General features: G+C 49.2%; 1 protein-coding gene across 1 annotated transcript in view; it reads right to left on the bottom strand.

Moving 5' to 3' along the window:
- The window catches only part of LOC129702339 (protein phosphatase 3 catalytic subunit alpha), a 326,632-nt gene that overhangs the window by 39,927 nt on the left and 269,645 nt on the right, over nucleotides 1–17,060 (bottom strand). Inside the window, exons 7-8 of the mRNA XM_055644097.1 lie at nucleotides 3,913–3,990; nucleotides 1,764–1,858 (exon numbers count right to left, since the gene is read on the bottom strand). Of these exons, the coding sequence (XP_055500072.1) occupies nucleotides 1,764–1,858; nucleotides 3,913–3,990 (173 nt within the window). The remainder of the gene's footprint in view (nucleotides 1–1,763; nucleotides 1,859–3,912; nucleotides 3,991–17,060) is intronic.

Raw genomic sequence — 17,060 nt, 5'->3', positions numbered from 1 at the left:
GGGAGCCAGGAGGGGTAGAGCCAATGTATTTATCAGCAGCACCGTTCATCACCTCAGTCGTTGGTCAGAATCACAGGATATTCAAAATTAACTTGCAACAGGTTCTCGACTAGAGGGAGCTGCTGGGAAACCTGCCCTCTTCAGAGATATACGGCACGGAAACAGGCCCTTCGGCCCACCGCGTCCGCTCTGACCAGCGATCACCCCGTACACTAGCACTATCCTACACACTCGAGACAGTTTACAATTTACAGAGGCCAATTAACCTGCAAACGTGCACGTCTTTGCAGTGTGGGAGCAAACCCGGAGAAAACCCACATGGTCACGGGGAGAACATGCAAACTCCCTACAGACAGCAACCCATAGTCAGGATGCAACCCAGGTCTCCGGCGCTGTGAGGCAGCAACTCTACCACTGCGCCGCCCTCTGTCAGCTTTGAACCAGGGGACTTCACGAATAAGGTTGGTGCACGAGTACCAGATGAACCTCTCCTGCCGGAGAATCCAGCACTGGGGAATGGAGGACGGACATGGATCGTGCGGAGGCAGAGGAGATCAGTTGATCTTGGCATCGTGTTCAGCACGGATATTATACTGCTCTACAGGCAGCACAATTGTGCCACTCACCGTGGTGTCGCTGATAAGAGTTGATGCCTCACAGCGCCAGACACCCGGGTTCAATCCTAACCTCGGGTGCTGTCTATGTGGAGTTTGCACGTTCTCCCCGTGACCGCCTGGGTTTTCTCCAGGTGCACTGGTTTCCTCCCACATCCCAGAGACGTGTGGGTTTGTGGCTTAACTGGCCGCTGTAAATAGTGTGTCGGTACTGGATGGGAAAGTAGGGTAACATATCACCAGTGTGAATGGGTAATCGAGGGTCACGGGGGACTCGGCGGGCCTGCTTCCATGCTGTGTCTCTAAACTAAACTAAACTAAACTAAACCAGGGAGCATTGTTTAACAATGAGCTATCTTCCATCCTGGGGCCAGCACTTTTTTTTTTCTTCTTCAAAAAATGTATTCAATTATTAAAAATAATATTTACAATAAAACAAACGAGAACCAACCACCACAATACAAGACAAACAAATATACTAAATAGACTTCTATACAATTATGTTACACTCCTTGTCAAGGTTGTATTCCACCTCCCGCGGTGACCAGCGGTCCCAGAAATCCCCCAGGGTGCACGTGGACAGCGCGTAGTCCCTCTCTAACCCCACCCGGGCGCGGACGTAACCCCGGAAAAGGGTCAGGCAGCCGGCTCGGGCGGAGCCCTCTTCCTCCTGATGCCAGGCCCAGGTGCAATCCAACCAGGACATCTTCCACCCTACCGTCTCCCCTACGCACAGGGTGTCCAAAGATGAGGATGGTGGGTGTGAAGTGCAGCCAGAAGGTAAGGAGCAGCCTCTTTAGATAATGGAACAGGGGCTGCAGCCTCACACACTCCACATACACATGGTACACAGACTATTCCAGCCCGCAACAGTGGCAAGCGGCTGGTGAACCGCGAGAGCCAGCACTCTTGGTGATCTCCGTTAAAATGGGACAGAGCTTTGGCAGAGTCCTTGAATGTTTTTGACAGATTCTGGGTGAGAACAGGGGTGAAGGTTACCCAGTTGGTCGGGGATGTGAGGTTGCGGTTACAACTGGATCCTGTTACGGCGGAGCAGCCTTGTAAGATCAAAGAGCCCGCCCTCTGGCGCCCAGGTCACACACGTGTTGCACTGGTGCAGTCACACGCGTGGTGCCACGTCACACATACCTTTGTTGTTGTAGACATCCAGGTAGTTGGGAGCCGAGAAGATGGTGATTAGTGAGGGGAAGCCTGTTGTCTGGCTCTTCCTGTACATTCGATACCTGTGAAGATCACAAGAGCACAGTCACTCCCAAGGTTTACCCCCTAATGCGGGCACCGTGTTATAGGAAAGATGCGGTCAAGCTGGAAAGCGTGCAGAGAAGATTTATTAAGACATTGCCAGGGCTCGAGGGTCTGAGTTCTCGGGAGAGGTTGAGCAGGCTAGGACTTTGTTCTTTGGAGTGCAGGAGGATGAGGGGTGATCTTATAGAGGGGTACAAGATCATGAGAGGGTTAGATTAGGTAGACGCACAGAGTTTTATGACCAGAGGAGGGGAATCGAGAACCAGAGGACATAGGTTTAAGGTGAGGGGAAAAACATTGAATAGGCATCTGAGGAGTAACTTTTTTACACAACGGGTGGTGGGTGTATGGAACGAACTGTCGGAGGAGCTAGTTGAGGCAGGTACTATAACAACATTTCAGGCACGTTTGGACAGGCACATGAATAGGACAGGTTTAGAGGGATATGGACCAAACGCAGGCAGGTGTGACGTGTAGATGCAACATATTGGCCCGTGTGGGCAAGTTGGGCTGAAGGGCCTGTGTCCACACTGTATCAATGACTAGTGTAGCAGGTACATGTTGGCCAGTGGGCAAGATGGGCTGAAAGGCCTGTGTCCACACTGTAATCACTCTATGACTCTAGTGTAGCTTGGACATGTTAGCCAGTGTGGGCAAGATGGGCTGAAGGGCCTGTGTCCATACTGCATCATTCTATGACTCTAGTGTAGCTGGGACATGTTGGTGTGGGCATGATGGGCTGAAGGGCCTGTGTCCACACTGTATCAATGACTCTAGTGTAGCAGGTACATGTTGGCCAGTGTGGGCAAGATGGGCTGAAGGGCCTGTGTCCACACTGTAATCACTCTATGACTCTAGTGTAGCTGGGACATGTTGGCTGATGTGGGCAAGATGGGCTGAAGGGCCTGTGTCCATACTGCATCATTCTATGACTATGTGACATAGAGGATGTTGGCATCTGCTGACAGGATTGCGCACAGAAGGGGGAAGAGTTCCTCTCACTCCATTGGTCACACAATGGCCAGAGCAGTTAGTGGGAGAGTCGAGGACCAGAGGGCACAGCCTCACATTAAAAGGATATACCTTTACAAAGGAGATGAGGAGGAATTTCTTTAGTCACAGGGTGGTGAATCTCAGCAAGTCATTGGGTATTTTTAAAGTGAAGATTGATAGGTTTTTGATTGGGAAAGCTCATGTGATAGGAGCAGAATTAGCCCATTCGGCCCATCTCCGCTATTCAATCAATGGCTGATCTATCTTTCCCTCTCAACCCCATTCTCCTGCCTTCTCCTTTGAAAGGTGTGAAATGTTATGGAGTTTAGATGGAAAGATAGATCAGCCATGATTGAATGGTGGTGTTGACTCAAAGGGCTGAATGGCCTAACTGCTCCCCCGTCCCATGGTCTTATCGATCTGCATTCAATCCTCAAACTCGGATGAGGGGGAACCTCATTGAAGCTTACTAAATAGTGAAAGGCCTGGATAGAGTGGAAGTGGAGAGGATGTTTCCATAGAAACATAGAAAATAGGTGCAGGAGGCCATTCGGCCCTTCAAGCCAGCACCGCCATTCATTGTGATCATGGCTGATCATGACTCTTCCACTAGTGGGAGAGTCTAGGATCAGAGGTCACAGCCTCAGAATTAAAGGAGGTTCTTTTAGGAAGGAGATGAGAAGAACATTTCTTTAGTCAGAGGGTGGTGAATCTGTGGAATTCTTTGCCACAGACGGCTGTGGAGGCCGTTAATGGATATTTTTAAGGCAGAGATAGATAGATTCTTGATTTGTACGAGTGTCAGGGGTTATTGGGAGAAGGGAGGAGAGTGGGGTTGGGAGGGAGAGATGGATCAGCCATGATTGAATGGCGGAGTAGACTTGATGGGACGAGTGGTCTAATCCCGCTCCTATCACATGACCTTATGAACTTATGATTCCACAAACACCATCACACAGAGTTTGCTTTAATGCACGGGAATTAAACATTCAATGTCAACAGCAAGCATTATTTTTCTGAGATACAAACAAGCTCCTACCCAGCATCCTGTGCCTCGTGAGCTCGGATTACTGATAATAAATTATTGTGCTGTAGGAAATCGCACACGGCAGGATAACTGCAAAACAAACAGAGTCAACGCATCAAACACTGGTATCATTAGCTTTCGACAAGATCCTTAACCAACGACAGCAATAGCAATGTGTGTAAAGGGAAGGTGGATAAACGCAAGTTGATGCAGTGGGGTTAAAGTGATCGTTTTACAGTATTTCCACAGCAACTGTAATCACCTTAAGATGTTATGAAATGCTTGTGCAGTCTTGTCATGTTGTAATGTGGGAGACACACTGGCCACTTCATGGAATGTAACACCAAAGAACTGCAGATGCTGGTTTATACCGAGGATAGACACAAAGTGCCGGAATAACTCAGCAGGCCAGTCAGCATTTCAGGAGATCATGAATACGTGACGTTTTGGGAGGGGACCCTTCTTCAGATTGTGAAAGGAGGATTCTGACTGTGAAAGTTGGGTCCCGACCTGAAACATCACCTACCCTTTATCTCCAGAGATGTTGTCTGGCCCGCTGAGTTACTCGAGCATTTTGGGACAGTAAGGGCAGTAATGTTGCTTGCTGCCTCACAGCACCAGAGAACCGGGTTCAATCCTGACTATAGGTACTGTCTATTCAGAGTTTTACATTCTCCCTGTGACCGCGTGGGTTTTCTCTGGATGCTCCGGTTTCCTCCCACACTCCAAAGACGTGTAAGTTTGTAGGTTAATTGGCTTCTGTAAATTGTACCTAGTGTGTAAGTATAGTGTTAGTCTACGGGGCGATCGCAGTGGGCTGAAGGGCTTCTTTCCACGCTGTATCTCTAAACTAAACTCCACTTTGGTATAAACCAGCATCTGCCGTTCCTTTTTAATACATTTTATTTTCATCATTCCCACCTCAAATGCTCGATCAAATGAGCGTGGCAGGATTTCACCGATCGGTTCGTGCCTATCCCAAATTCGTCAGTAATTTTCCCACCATGTCATGAGGCTGAAGGGTCTGGAGTTACTTGACATATCACTGCCGACTTTCAATGACGGAACATGACAAACCTTCTTCCAATGTCCCGCCTTGTGGCTAACAAAGATACGCAAAGCTCTGTCAAGCCAACAACTATCCACTCTTTTGCTTCCCATAACAACCAGGGACCATTTCATTCACTGGATCCCCATGATTCACTGCGATCACCCCTCATCCAGTGCACCCCCTCCTAATCTGGGATCAACTCCATCCAGTAAAACCCCATTGTGCGGCACGGTGGCGCAGCGGTAGAGTTGCTATCTTACAGCGGCAGAGACCCCAGGTTCCATCCGGACTTCTGTCTGTACGGAGATTGCACGTTCTCCCTGTGACCTTGTGGGTTTTCCCCAGGTGATCAGGTTTCCTCCCACACTCCAAAGACGTGCGGGTTTGTAGGTTAATTGGCCACTGTACATCGTCCCAAGTGTGTAGGATAGAACTAGTGTACGGGTGATTGTGGTTGACGTGGACTTGATGGGCCAAAGGGCCTGTTTATTTGCTGTGTCTGTATGACATTCCATCTCGCTGTATGGAACCAGCTGCCGGAGGAGGTAGTTGTGGCAGGTACTTTGGACAGGTACATGGATAGGATAGGTTTAGAGGGCAGGTGGGACTAGTGTAGATGGGGCATGTTGGCCCATGTGGACAAATTGGGCTGAAGGGCCTGTTTCCACGCTGTGTGGTTAAAAATAAAATCATAGTGCCCTTTAAAGCTTCTAGTAAGAGTTACTCCAGCGCTTCACGTTGATCTAGTTGGTCGATTGAGCCTGAGAATACACTCAGCTGTTTCCCTAAGCTGGACTCAATGCAGTTCCAGACGCACTCGTTTCTACAGAAGGACTTCACAAAGAACAAACTGTGACAAAGATGCCAGGATAAAAATGAAAGCTATTTCACAGATCTTCCCCTGGCTGTCTCCCACTGTCTGCAGAGAGAGAGAGCTTTGGAAAAAGCTACTCAGAAGTTCGTAAGTGATAGGAGTAGAATTAGGCCATTCGGCCCAGCGTCTACTCCGCCATTCAATCATGGCTGATCTATCTCTCCCTCCCATCCCCATTCTCCTGCCTTCTCCCCGTAACCCCTGACACCCGTATTAATCAAGAATCTATCTATCTCTGCCTTAAATATATCCACTGACCTGGCCTCCACAGCCGTCTGTGGCAATGAGTTCTACAGATTCACCTCAGGTCCCTGTACCCCACTGCTCTGCAACCACCCTGTGGTACCCAGAACACACTGTGGCGCAACGGTAGAGTTGCTGCCTCACAGCGCCAGAGACCCGGGTTTGATCCAAACTACGGGTGCAGTCTGCATGGAGTTTGTACGTTCTCCCCGTGACATGTGTGGGTTTTCTCTGGATGCTCCGATTTCCTCCCACACTCTGAAAACGTGCAGGTTTGTAGGTTGATTGAAGTGTGTAAACTCTAAACTGCCCCTAGTGTGTAGGATAGTGCTTGTGTACGGGGTGATAGCTGGTCGGCGTGGACTTGGTGTTCCAAAGGGCCTGTTTCTGCGCTGTACCTCCAAAGTCCAAAGATCTTTTAAAGCAATCAATTTTTTCTCAAAGCTAAGTGTGCACAGTCCAAGCTGTGGGATGTGACTACCAGGGCAGGGTGGGCCTGTTGTCACCAGCGAATGTCCGTTCCTGCAGGATTTCCTGGCCGTGGGGAACTGCTGTCTGCTGCTGGAGATAAGATCTGGTGAAAGGAAGGCCGACTCCGTGTCGGAACCAGCACAGAATGCTGCACCTGCCACGGGACTAATGGGGCAGTCCCACTGTACCAGCTAATTCAAGAGATCTCCCCTGTTAAAAACAAAATCAAACTCGTGGTAAGCACGTAGAATGTACGTTGTGGGTACGTCGGAGCTCGGTACGGCTCGTAACGCTAACAGCAGGTTCTCGGGAAACGCGGTAAGCTCGTGAAGACTCGTGAAGATTTTTCAACATGTTGAAAAATGTCCACGAGAGCCCCGAGTACCTACGAGCGGCCATTACCGTAATTCTCCGAGTTGGAATCAGGGTAAACTCGAGAGAACTCTTGAATTAGCTCGTACAGTGGGACAGCCCCATGAACTTACAACTGGTCCTAGGTAGACAAAAATGCTGGAGAAACTCAGCGGAAGAGGCAGCATCTATGGAGCGAAGGAATAGGTGACGTTTTGGGTCGAGACCCCGAAACGTCACCTATTCCTTCGCTCCATAGATGCTGCCTCATCCGCTGAGTTTCTTCAGCATTTTTGTCTACCTTCGATTTTTCCAGCACATGCAGTTCTTTCTCTTACAACTGGTTCCTGTTCACATGCAGAATACACAAACAAGAACGATAAAATGGCGAGGCACAGTGGCACAGTTAGAGTTGCACATTGAACAATTTCTTCTGGTTTATTATATTGTGTCCAGTGTTTTATGGTGACACAGTCTGTTTTGCTATCTGTTCTATCTGGGATGACATACGACAATAAAACACTCTTTTGACTTTTACAAAGCCTGAGACCAGAGTTCGATCCTGACTACTGGTGCTGTCTATATGGAGGTTGAGTTTAGTTTAGTTTAGTTTAGTTTACAGCGCAGAAGAAAGTCCTCTGGCCCACTGAGTCCGCACCGACTAGCTGTCTCCGTGTATTAATGCTAACGTACACACACACACACAATGGACAATTTCTACACTTATACCAAGCCAATTAACCTACAAACCTGTACATCTTTGGAATGTGGGAGGAAACTGAAGATCTCGGAGAAAACCCACGTGGTCACGGGGAGAACGTACAAACTCCGTACAGACAGCGCCCGTAGTCGGGATTGAACCCGGGTTTCCGGCATTGCAAGCGCTGTAAGGCAGCAACTCTACTGCTGCGCCACCGTGTTGCCCTGAGGTATTTACTAGAGTCTATTTAAGGTTCCTATGCCTTTGCGCTGCTGCCCACAGATCATTGCAACTCACTGCGCCTGGTCGATTGAAGCCATTCACCTTAATGCCTCTATCATTGATTTCATTTTATTGTATATATTCAACAATTATTATAATTAAATTAAATTGATTTGAAAGCTAATGATTTGTCTGGACACATGAATGGATCTGGTCTCTGCCTGGATCCACAGGGAACCTTCTGTTAAAACCCCAACCATGTTCCTTATAGGGCAGCATGGGTTTTCTCCGGGTGCTCCGGTTTCTTCCCACACTCCAAAGATGTACAGGTCCCTTCCTACACAGGTCTGTAGGTTAATTGACCTTGGTAAAAATTGTAAAATTGTCCCTGGCGTGTTGTGCAGTGCTAGTGTACGGGGTGGACTCGATGGGCTGAATGACCTGTTTCCACTCTGTATCCCTAAAGTCTAAAGATGAGACTCTAGCGAGAGTTGATGGGGGGTCAGGGGGGAGGGAGAACGAAAATAAATGGGATTAACGCGGGACAGTGTAAATGGGTGGTTGATGGTTGGTACAAACGTGATGGGCTGAAGGGCCTGGCTCTTCGTGAAGAACCCCAGACCTGACTCCCGTGATAGAGGAAACCCACTAAATGCCTCAATTTCACTTTGCATGAGTACAGCAGGCAGCTGCCGAGATATCGGAGCACGATTCAACTCAATCTACACTCTCACCGTGAAGTGTCTGGGTTGCACTAGAGATTCTGGGCTGCGTTTCTGCATTATATTGTGGTTTTTATTTATTGAACTTCTTTTCTTTTTGTTTGATATTATATACAGCAAACCCTTGTTAGACCACAGGGAGGGGGGTTATGGTGTGTTATTGCCGATTATCCGCTATAACCGAGTAAGAGATCGCAGATTAGTAGAGTATCATGGTACAATGAGGTTGTCAACATTCTCACTCCAAAACAAGAGACAAAAGGTCAAAATACAGGACAAATTCTCGACGGCAATTCGTTGACCGACTCGGCCATGGGTGGGTGAATGATGAGTTGGCCCGGGTGCTGGACTGCACACAAAGCCCAGCCGGCGGGCCAGCTGGGGAGTTTTGGCCCGGGCCGAGTGACATCATGCACCCCATCCGTCTCATGAACCGATGATCAGCCATGAGAAGGAGGGGTGGTAAGTGAAGATAGGACAGCTGCCCAGGCCGCCGACCGACGGGGCCACGGGCGAGGCGCTGCTGCTGCACTCCATGGGCTGCATTACTTCGGGACAGGTGAGGCGGGGCCGGATGCGGTGCTCTGAACCGACAGTCTCCTCGACCCGAGTAGTAGCAGCCAAATACAGAACAAGGGCGGTCCCGTTCAGGATAAACCAATTTAGCCCAATATACGGGATGTCCCAGTTAATACTGGACAGTTGGCAACCCTACGACCCACCCACGAGTGGAGAGCTGCAACATGGCCACCATCTCTCACTGCCCAGTCCTGTGGAGATGTGTTGCATCATTCACAGCGTACAATCATATTCAAACCAGTCAAAAACAAAAACACCACTGAAACACACACGGCTGATTTAGTCAGAGTCACACAGCACGGAACCAGCTCCTCTGGCCCAGCTTGCCCACACTCACCAACATGCCCCATCTACACTAGTCCCACTGCGCTTGGCCCGAAGCCCTCTACATCTGTCCTATCCTTATACCTGTCTAAATGTTTCTTAAACATTGCAATAGTACCTGCCTCAACTACCTCGCTCCATACACCCATCTCCGGGTGCTCCGGTTTACTCCCACACTCCAAAGATGTGCAGGTTTGTAGGCTAATTGACTTCTGCAAATTAGAAATTTTGTTTATTTCAGAGATACAGCGCGGAAACAGGCCCTTTCGGCCCACCGGATCCGCGCCGACCCGCGATCCCCGCAAATTAACACGATCCTACACACACTAGGGACAATTTTTACATTTACCAAGCCAATTAACCTACAAACCTGTACGTCTTTGGAGTGTGGGAAGAAAGATCTCAGAGAAAACCCAGGCAGGTCACGGGGGGAATGTACAAACTCCGTACAGACAGACACCGTAGTCGGGATGGAACCCGGCGCTGCATTCGCTGTAAGGCAGCAACTCTACCGTTGCGCCACCGTGTTCCAAATGTGTAGGATAGTGCTAGTGTACGGGATGACTGCTGTTCGGCGTGGACTAGGTGGGCCGAAGGGCCTGATTCCACGCTGTATCTCTAAAGTTTCACAATCTAAAGAAACACTAATATCTTTCAATCGATCGTCATGTTTCGTCGCCCTGTGAATCCAGTATTTGTTGCTTTTTTTCAGATTTCCAGCAACTGCAGGTTTTTGATAGATTTTCACACCATACGTTGCATATGACCAACTGGAAGGTTGTCCATGCTGGGCGTTGCCGGCCTGCGGTGGAAGCAACAATGTCTGTAAACAAAACAATGAGAGGCTGCAGCCTATTGACCGGGGAGCCGGTAAACGGACACTGCCCAGTAACAACACAGAGTACTCAGAGTTTACACTGTAGAGATACAGTGCAGAAATAGGCCCTTCACCCCACCAAAGATAGACACAAAATGCTGGAGTAACTCAGCAGGACAGGCAGCATCTCTGGAGAGAAGGAATGGGTGACTTTTCTGGTCAAGACCCTTCGGGTTGTCACCCATTCCTTCTCTAATGAGATGCTGCCTGTCCCGCTGAGTTACTCCAGCATTTAGTGTCTCTCTTCGGTGCAAGTCAGCATCTGCAGTTCCTTCCTACCCCTTCAGCCAACCGAGTCCATGTCAACCAGCCATCACCATAGCATAACTGTGTTCACATATCTGTTGTGCTGCTGCAAGCAAGGATTTCATTATTCTGTCTCGGAACATATGACAGTAGTCTGAAGAAGGGTCTCGACCTGAAATGTCACCAGTTCCTTTTCTCCAGAGATGCTGCTTGACCCGCTGAGTTACTCCAGCACTCTGTGTCTATGTTCTCCAGAGATGCTGCCTGACCCGCTGAGTTACTCCAGCACTCTGTGTCTATGTTCTCCAGAGATGCTGCCTGACCCGCTGAGTTACTCCAGCACTCTGTGTCCATGTTCTCCAGAGATGCTGCCTGACCCGCTGAGTTACTCCAGCACTCTGTGTCTATGTTCTCCAGAGATGCTGCCTGACCCGCTGAGTTACTCCAGCACTCTGTGTCAAACTTCGATTGACAATAAAACACACTTGACAATAATAACCGTAGACCTGCTGTCACCAGTCACACGGTGCAAGTGTGCAGTCTGCGGCTCAGCACCTCACAGATGTTGCACATGACCATGACCTCTGGCGCACGGTCTTGCAGCCACACTCCAGCGCCAAACCAATAAAAGAAGTGTAGAATGGCCGGCCTTCAGGAAAGCCCAGTCCCCTCTGGTGGCTAAGTGTTGATTTCTGTTTGGCTCTACGCCCGTGAAACGCTTTGAGCAGTTTACCTAATTGAGGCCATTATGCAAATAGTTTGTTCCTGAGATATTACAAACATTCATCGTAAAGCTACACTGCCAAAGGTCTCCTGTACAACTACTGTACCGCTGCACCACCGTGCCGCCCATTGAAGGCATGTTTACTCCAGACGCTGGATAACAGAGTGGAAGGCAGGGCTGGGGAGTCAGCAGGTCAGGCAGCATGGGTGGAGGAAAAAAGTCACCTGTCCATTACCGCCACAGATGCTGCCAGACCCGCCGAGTTCAAGTTCAAGTTCAAGTGAGTTTATTGTCATGTGTCCCTGTATAGGACAATGAAATTCTTGCTTTGCTTCAGCACACAGAAAATAGTAGGCATTTACTACAAAGGCATTTCCTCCAGCACTTTGCACACAACACGGAATCAGGTCCTTTGGCCCATCTAGTCCAGGTTGACCCAGCCAGCCCATCTACGCATCGATTTGCTCGCGTTTGGCCCATATACCTCTAAATTCTTCCTATCCGTGCACCTGTCCAAGTGTGTTTTAAATGTTGTTAGAGTACCTGCCTCAACTACCTCCTCTGGCAGCTCATTCCATCACCACCACCCTGTGTGAAAAGGTTGCCCCTCAGGTTCCTATTAAATTTTAAACCCCTCACCTCAAATCCATGTCCTCTGATTCCCTTACTCTGGGTAAAAGACTGCATTTACCTGATCAATTCCCGCATTAAATTACACACCTCTATAAGATTGCCTCTCATCCTCCTGTGCTCCAAGGAATAGAGTCCTAGCCTGCTCAACCTCTCCCTATAGGGATTTGTGCTCAGGATACCAGCTTGTGCAGGGTGTGTCCTTTGGCTGCCGTCTCCATTGGACGAGGGGGGAGTCAGCCTGCGTAACCATACAGGGGGAACAAAAAGCCTTAATACTGAGCGATTTAATTACTTTCAGCAAGATTCAGGGGCGGCACAGTGGCGCAGCGGTCGAGCTGCTGCCTCACAGCGCCAGGGACCCGGGATCGATCCTGATCACGGCTACTGTGTTTACAGAGTTTGCACGTTCTCCCTGTGACCTACGTGGGTTTTCTACGGGTGCACCGGTTTCCTCCCACACTCCAAAGACATACAGGTTTGAGGGTTAATTGGCTTCTGTAAATTGAAAATTGTCCCTAGCGTGTGTAGTATAGCGTTACTGTATGGGGTGATTGCTGGTCGGCGTGGACTCAGTTTTCCGAAGGGCCTGTTTCCGCACTGTATCTCTAAAGTCAAAAGACAGAGGGGTTAGTTTGACTTTCAAACACTCTACGCCTGTGCAAATCCACCTGCAGCAACAGCCTAAGAGGTGCATTGCCTGCCGATTTTAAGAATAGTGTCCGTGTTCGAATCACTCCAAATCCCTGCACATTCTTGCCACACATTTGCCGGGAACGTGCCCTGACCGGCCGGCCTGGAATTCACAACCATCGAAGGGATCTACAGGATCACTGCATCAAAAAGGCAGCCAACATCATCAGAGACCCACACCACCATGACTCATTTAACTCCTGCCATCAGGAAGAAGGTACAGGAGCCTGAAAACTGTAACATACATGTTCAGGAGCAGTTTCTTCCCTGCAGCCTTCAGCCTATTAAACACTACAGCCTCCAAATAGGCTCCCATAGACTTGGAATATTATTTTTAACTTTGCAATATTATTGTTGATTTATTTGTCTTTTTTTATATACATTCTGAACTTTTTATAATGTTGTTTGACAAACGAATGGCATGTTGGCCTTCAAAACAAGAGGAGTTGAGTATAGGAGCAAAGGTGTCCTTCTGCAGTTGTACAGGGCCCCAGTGAGACCACACCTGGAGTATTGTGTGCTGTTTTGGTCCAAATTTGAGGAAGGACATTCTTGCTATTGAGGGATTGCAGCGTAGGTTCACCAGGTTAATTCCCGGGATAGCGGGATTGTCATATGTGGATAGAATGGAGCGGCTGGGCTTGTACACTATGGAATTTAGAAGGATGAGAGGGGATTTTATTGAAACATACAAGATTATTAAGGGATTGGACACGCTAGAGGCAGGAAACATGTTCCCGATGTTGGGGGAGTCCAGAACCAGGGCACACAGTTTAAGAATAAGGGGTCAGCCATTTAAAATGGAGATGAGGAAAATCTTTTTCACCCAGAGAGTTGTGAGTCTGTGGAATTCTCCGCCCCAGAAGGCAGTGGAGGCTAATTCTCTGGATGCTCTCAAGAGAGAGTTAGATAGAGCCCTTAAAGATAGCGGAGTCAGGAAATATGGGAAGAAGGCAGGAACGGGGTACTGATTTTGGATGATCAGCCATGATCACATTGGATGGTGGTGCTGGCTCGAAGGGCCGAATGGCCTACTCCTGCACCTATTGCCTATTGTTTATTATGGTTTATTCGGAGTACTATGTTTACATATTCTGTTGTGCTGCTGCAAGTAAGAATTTCATTGTTCTGTTTTGAGACATATGACAATAAAACACTCTCGACTCTCTCACTTAACAAAGCCAGTGTTCAATAACTGTAATCAGATTTGAACATGCCACACACATTTTACAAGCTTGCAACCTCATCTTCTCCGCTTGACTGCAAAGTACGCAGCTATTTAAATGTGTACGGAGTCCAAAAAAGGAATCATTAAACAAGTTGGTCACCAAGAAGACAAGATAGTGACTAACAACACGGTGGTTGCTATCAACACAGGATAATCAGGCATCGATCCCAGGGGACACTCCTACCTCCATAGGCTGGGGCGATGGTGGGTCTCCCGCTAGGGCTGGCTGTAGTAAAGCATTTACAAGGCAGCTGGACAAACATAGGGGGTGGGGTGGGGGGTGGTTGAGGGAAAGGAAGGGAAGGTGATACGGGAAGATGGACAATGTGTGGGAGGAGTAGAAATGAGGAGATGCAGATGCTGGTTTATACCAAAGACAGATGCAAAGTGCTGGAGTAACTCAGTGGGTCAGGCAGCATCTGTGGAGAACATGGACACAGAGTGCTGAAGTAACTCAGCAGCTCAGGCAGCATCTCTGGAGAAAAAGGATGGATGACGTTTCGGGTTGGGACCCTTGTTCTGACTGAAAGTAGGTAGAGGGGAGGTGAGGAGCTGGAGGAGTGAAAAGACCAGGACCAATCAGGGCCACAACAGATGATGTCAGGCAGAGTGGTCTCCTGGTAGGCCCATTGCTGGCTAAGGAAGATGTGTTCTCATGCGGGATACAATGAGGAGAACCATAGACCTGGTTCAACAACTAGGGTGGAGGGGAGGAAGAGGGGAGGGGAGTGTGAGTAGAAGATACTTAAAATTTGAGAATTCAACATTCATGCCGCTGGCTTGTAAGCTACCAGGTTGGGTGTAACCCACCTTTAGTTTAGTTTAGAGATACAGCGTGGAAACAGGCCCTTCGGCCCACCTGGTCCGCGCTGACCAGCGTTCCCTGCACATTAACACTACCCTACACCCACTAGGAACAATTTTTACATTTACCAAGCCAATTGACCTACAAACCTGTACATCTTTGGAGTGTGGGAGGAAACCGAAGATCTCGGAGAAAACCCACGTAGGTCACGAGGAGAACGTACAACTCCGTACAAACAGCACCCATAGACGGGATCGAACCCGGGTCTCCGGCGCTGCATTCGCTGTAAGGCAGCAACTCTACCGCTGCACCACCGTGACTGCCCAAGAAAGACCTCATCAAAGACCTTCTGATAATCCAGATAAACCACATCCACTGACTCTCTTTTGTCCATCCTGCTGTTACTTCAAAGAATTCCAACAGGTTCGTCAGGCAATATCTCCCCTTTAGAAAACCATGCTGAATTTGGCCCATTTCGGCCTATTTTATCGTGTGCATCTTACTAACAACTGAAGTCAGACTAACCGGCCTATAGGTTCTTCTCTTCTGCTTTGCTCCCTTCTTGAACAACGGAGTTACATGTGCAATTTTCCAATCGTCTGGGACCACCCCTGACTCGAGTGATGCTTGAAAGATCATCACTAATGCCTCCACAACCTCTAAAGCCACCTCTTGCAGAACCATTCAGGTTTCTATTCCACCTCTCAGACCATGCAATCAAAATCTTCACCTGGTGGTGCACCAGTCTTAATCTCCAGGCTGATGAGAAAATTCATCTCCAGAAAGATGAATGGAACCAGCTCAACACACGAGCCCACGACTGGATGGAGAGAGGAATCACTCCGACTGAAGGCCTCGCCAGCGGGCACGACCTCCCATGGCCAACCTGGAAGACCCTCAACAGATTACGAGTGGAGCAGGGGAGGTGCAAAGCACTTATGAAAGCACGGAACTACCAGTCAGAAGACACATGCAGCTGTGGAGCAGTACAGACAATGTCCCACCTACTGGAGTGTGACGACGCCCCCCCAGTGCAGCCCCCAGGACCTGGCTGAACCGACCCGACCATCTGTGACCTGCGCCAGATACTGGCAGAACGACATCTGAGATTGCAACGGACTTGAAGAAGAAGAAGAATCTCCAGGCAACAGTCAGATTCAGCAGCACAGCATCACTATGATGGTGCTTTCAATGAAAGGACTGACAGAGAAATGCCACGGAGCAGTGACACCAACTCTTGGAGGGAAGGTTAAGTTTTTTAGCTTTAGGTTTTTATTATTGTCCCGGGTACCAAGGTACAGTGAAAAAAAGCTTTGTTTTGCATGCTATCTAATCAGATCAGATAAGCCATACATAAAATCAATCACATCAAACTCCAGTACAATAGGTAGAGAGCAAAGGGGATGATGCAGAGTGCAGAATATAGTTCTCAGCATTGTAGCGCATCAGTTCCAGATACAAAGTCCAATGTCCGCAATGGGGTAGAGGTGAATCGGACAGCACCCTAGCTTATGGAAGGGCCGTTCAGAAGCCTGATAACAGAGGGGAAGAAGCTGTTCCTGAGTCTGGTGGTGCGCGCTTTCAAGCTTCTGTACCTTCTGCCGGACGGGAGCGGGGAGAAGAAGGAATGACGTCTTTAATTATATTGAACAAAAAGACACAAAGTGCTGGAGTAACTCAGCGGCTCAGGCAGCATCTGTGGAGAACATGGACACAGAGTGCTGGAGTAACTCAGCGGGTCAGACAGCATCTCTGGCGAACATGGATTGGTGGCGTTTTGGATCAGGATTGGGGCGCAAGCATCCGGCGGAAGGGGGTTCAGGAGGGGGGTAGGCGCCAAGCCGACCCCTGCTCATAGCACACGGGGGCCCCGGCCTGTAGGGGGAGTCGCTGAGCCGGCCCCTGCTCGTCCCCTGAAGACCAGAGACCGGGAGGATGGAGCCGGTGATGACAGACGTGATTGGCGAGGAACAAGGCCGGTGGGTGAGGAGAGGGAACCGGGGTCTGGCCTAACGCACCCTCCAGGTTGGCTGTGGGAGGAACCCCGGGGAACAAAGGTGGACGGTGAGGAGAGGGACGTGGGTTCACTGGACGATCCACACATCCAAGGAAGGCGGCGGCTGGAGGCCCTGCACCATTGACCATTGTTCCGGCATTGATTATGTTGCCCGTTTCTATGAGGCAGCATTATGGCGTGGCGGTGATCCCACTGAATGACACTGCGAGCAGGCATGGTTACTCCAACGTCAATTGTATCCTCTGAGATTACACATGCGTTATTTCTGTACACTGAGTCCCTGTCCCACTTAGGCGACTTTTTTGGCGACTACAAGCGACTAGGCTGTAGACATTGTCGCGTGGTGACGCCTGTATGGTCGTGAGGAGTCTCCTCAAGTCGCCTAAAGAATCGTAACGTTTTT

Source organism: Leucoraja erinacea, chromosome 1, assembly GCF_028641065.1.
Source record: "Leucoraja erinacea ecotype New England chromosome 1, Leri_hhj_1, whole genome shotgun sequence".
NCBI classification, from domain to species: Eukaryota; Metazoa; Chordata; class Chondrichthyes; order Rajiformes; family Rajidae; genus Leucoraja; species Leucoraja erinaceus.
Note: the sequence above shows the minus strand (reverse complement) of the source record. Positions and strands in the feature narration are given on the sequence as shown.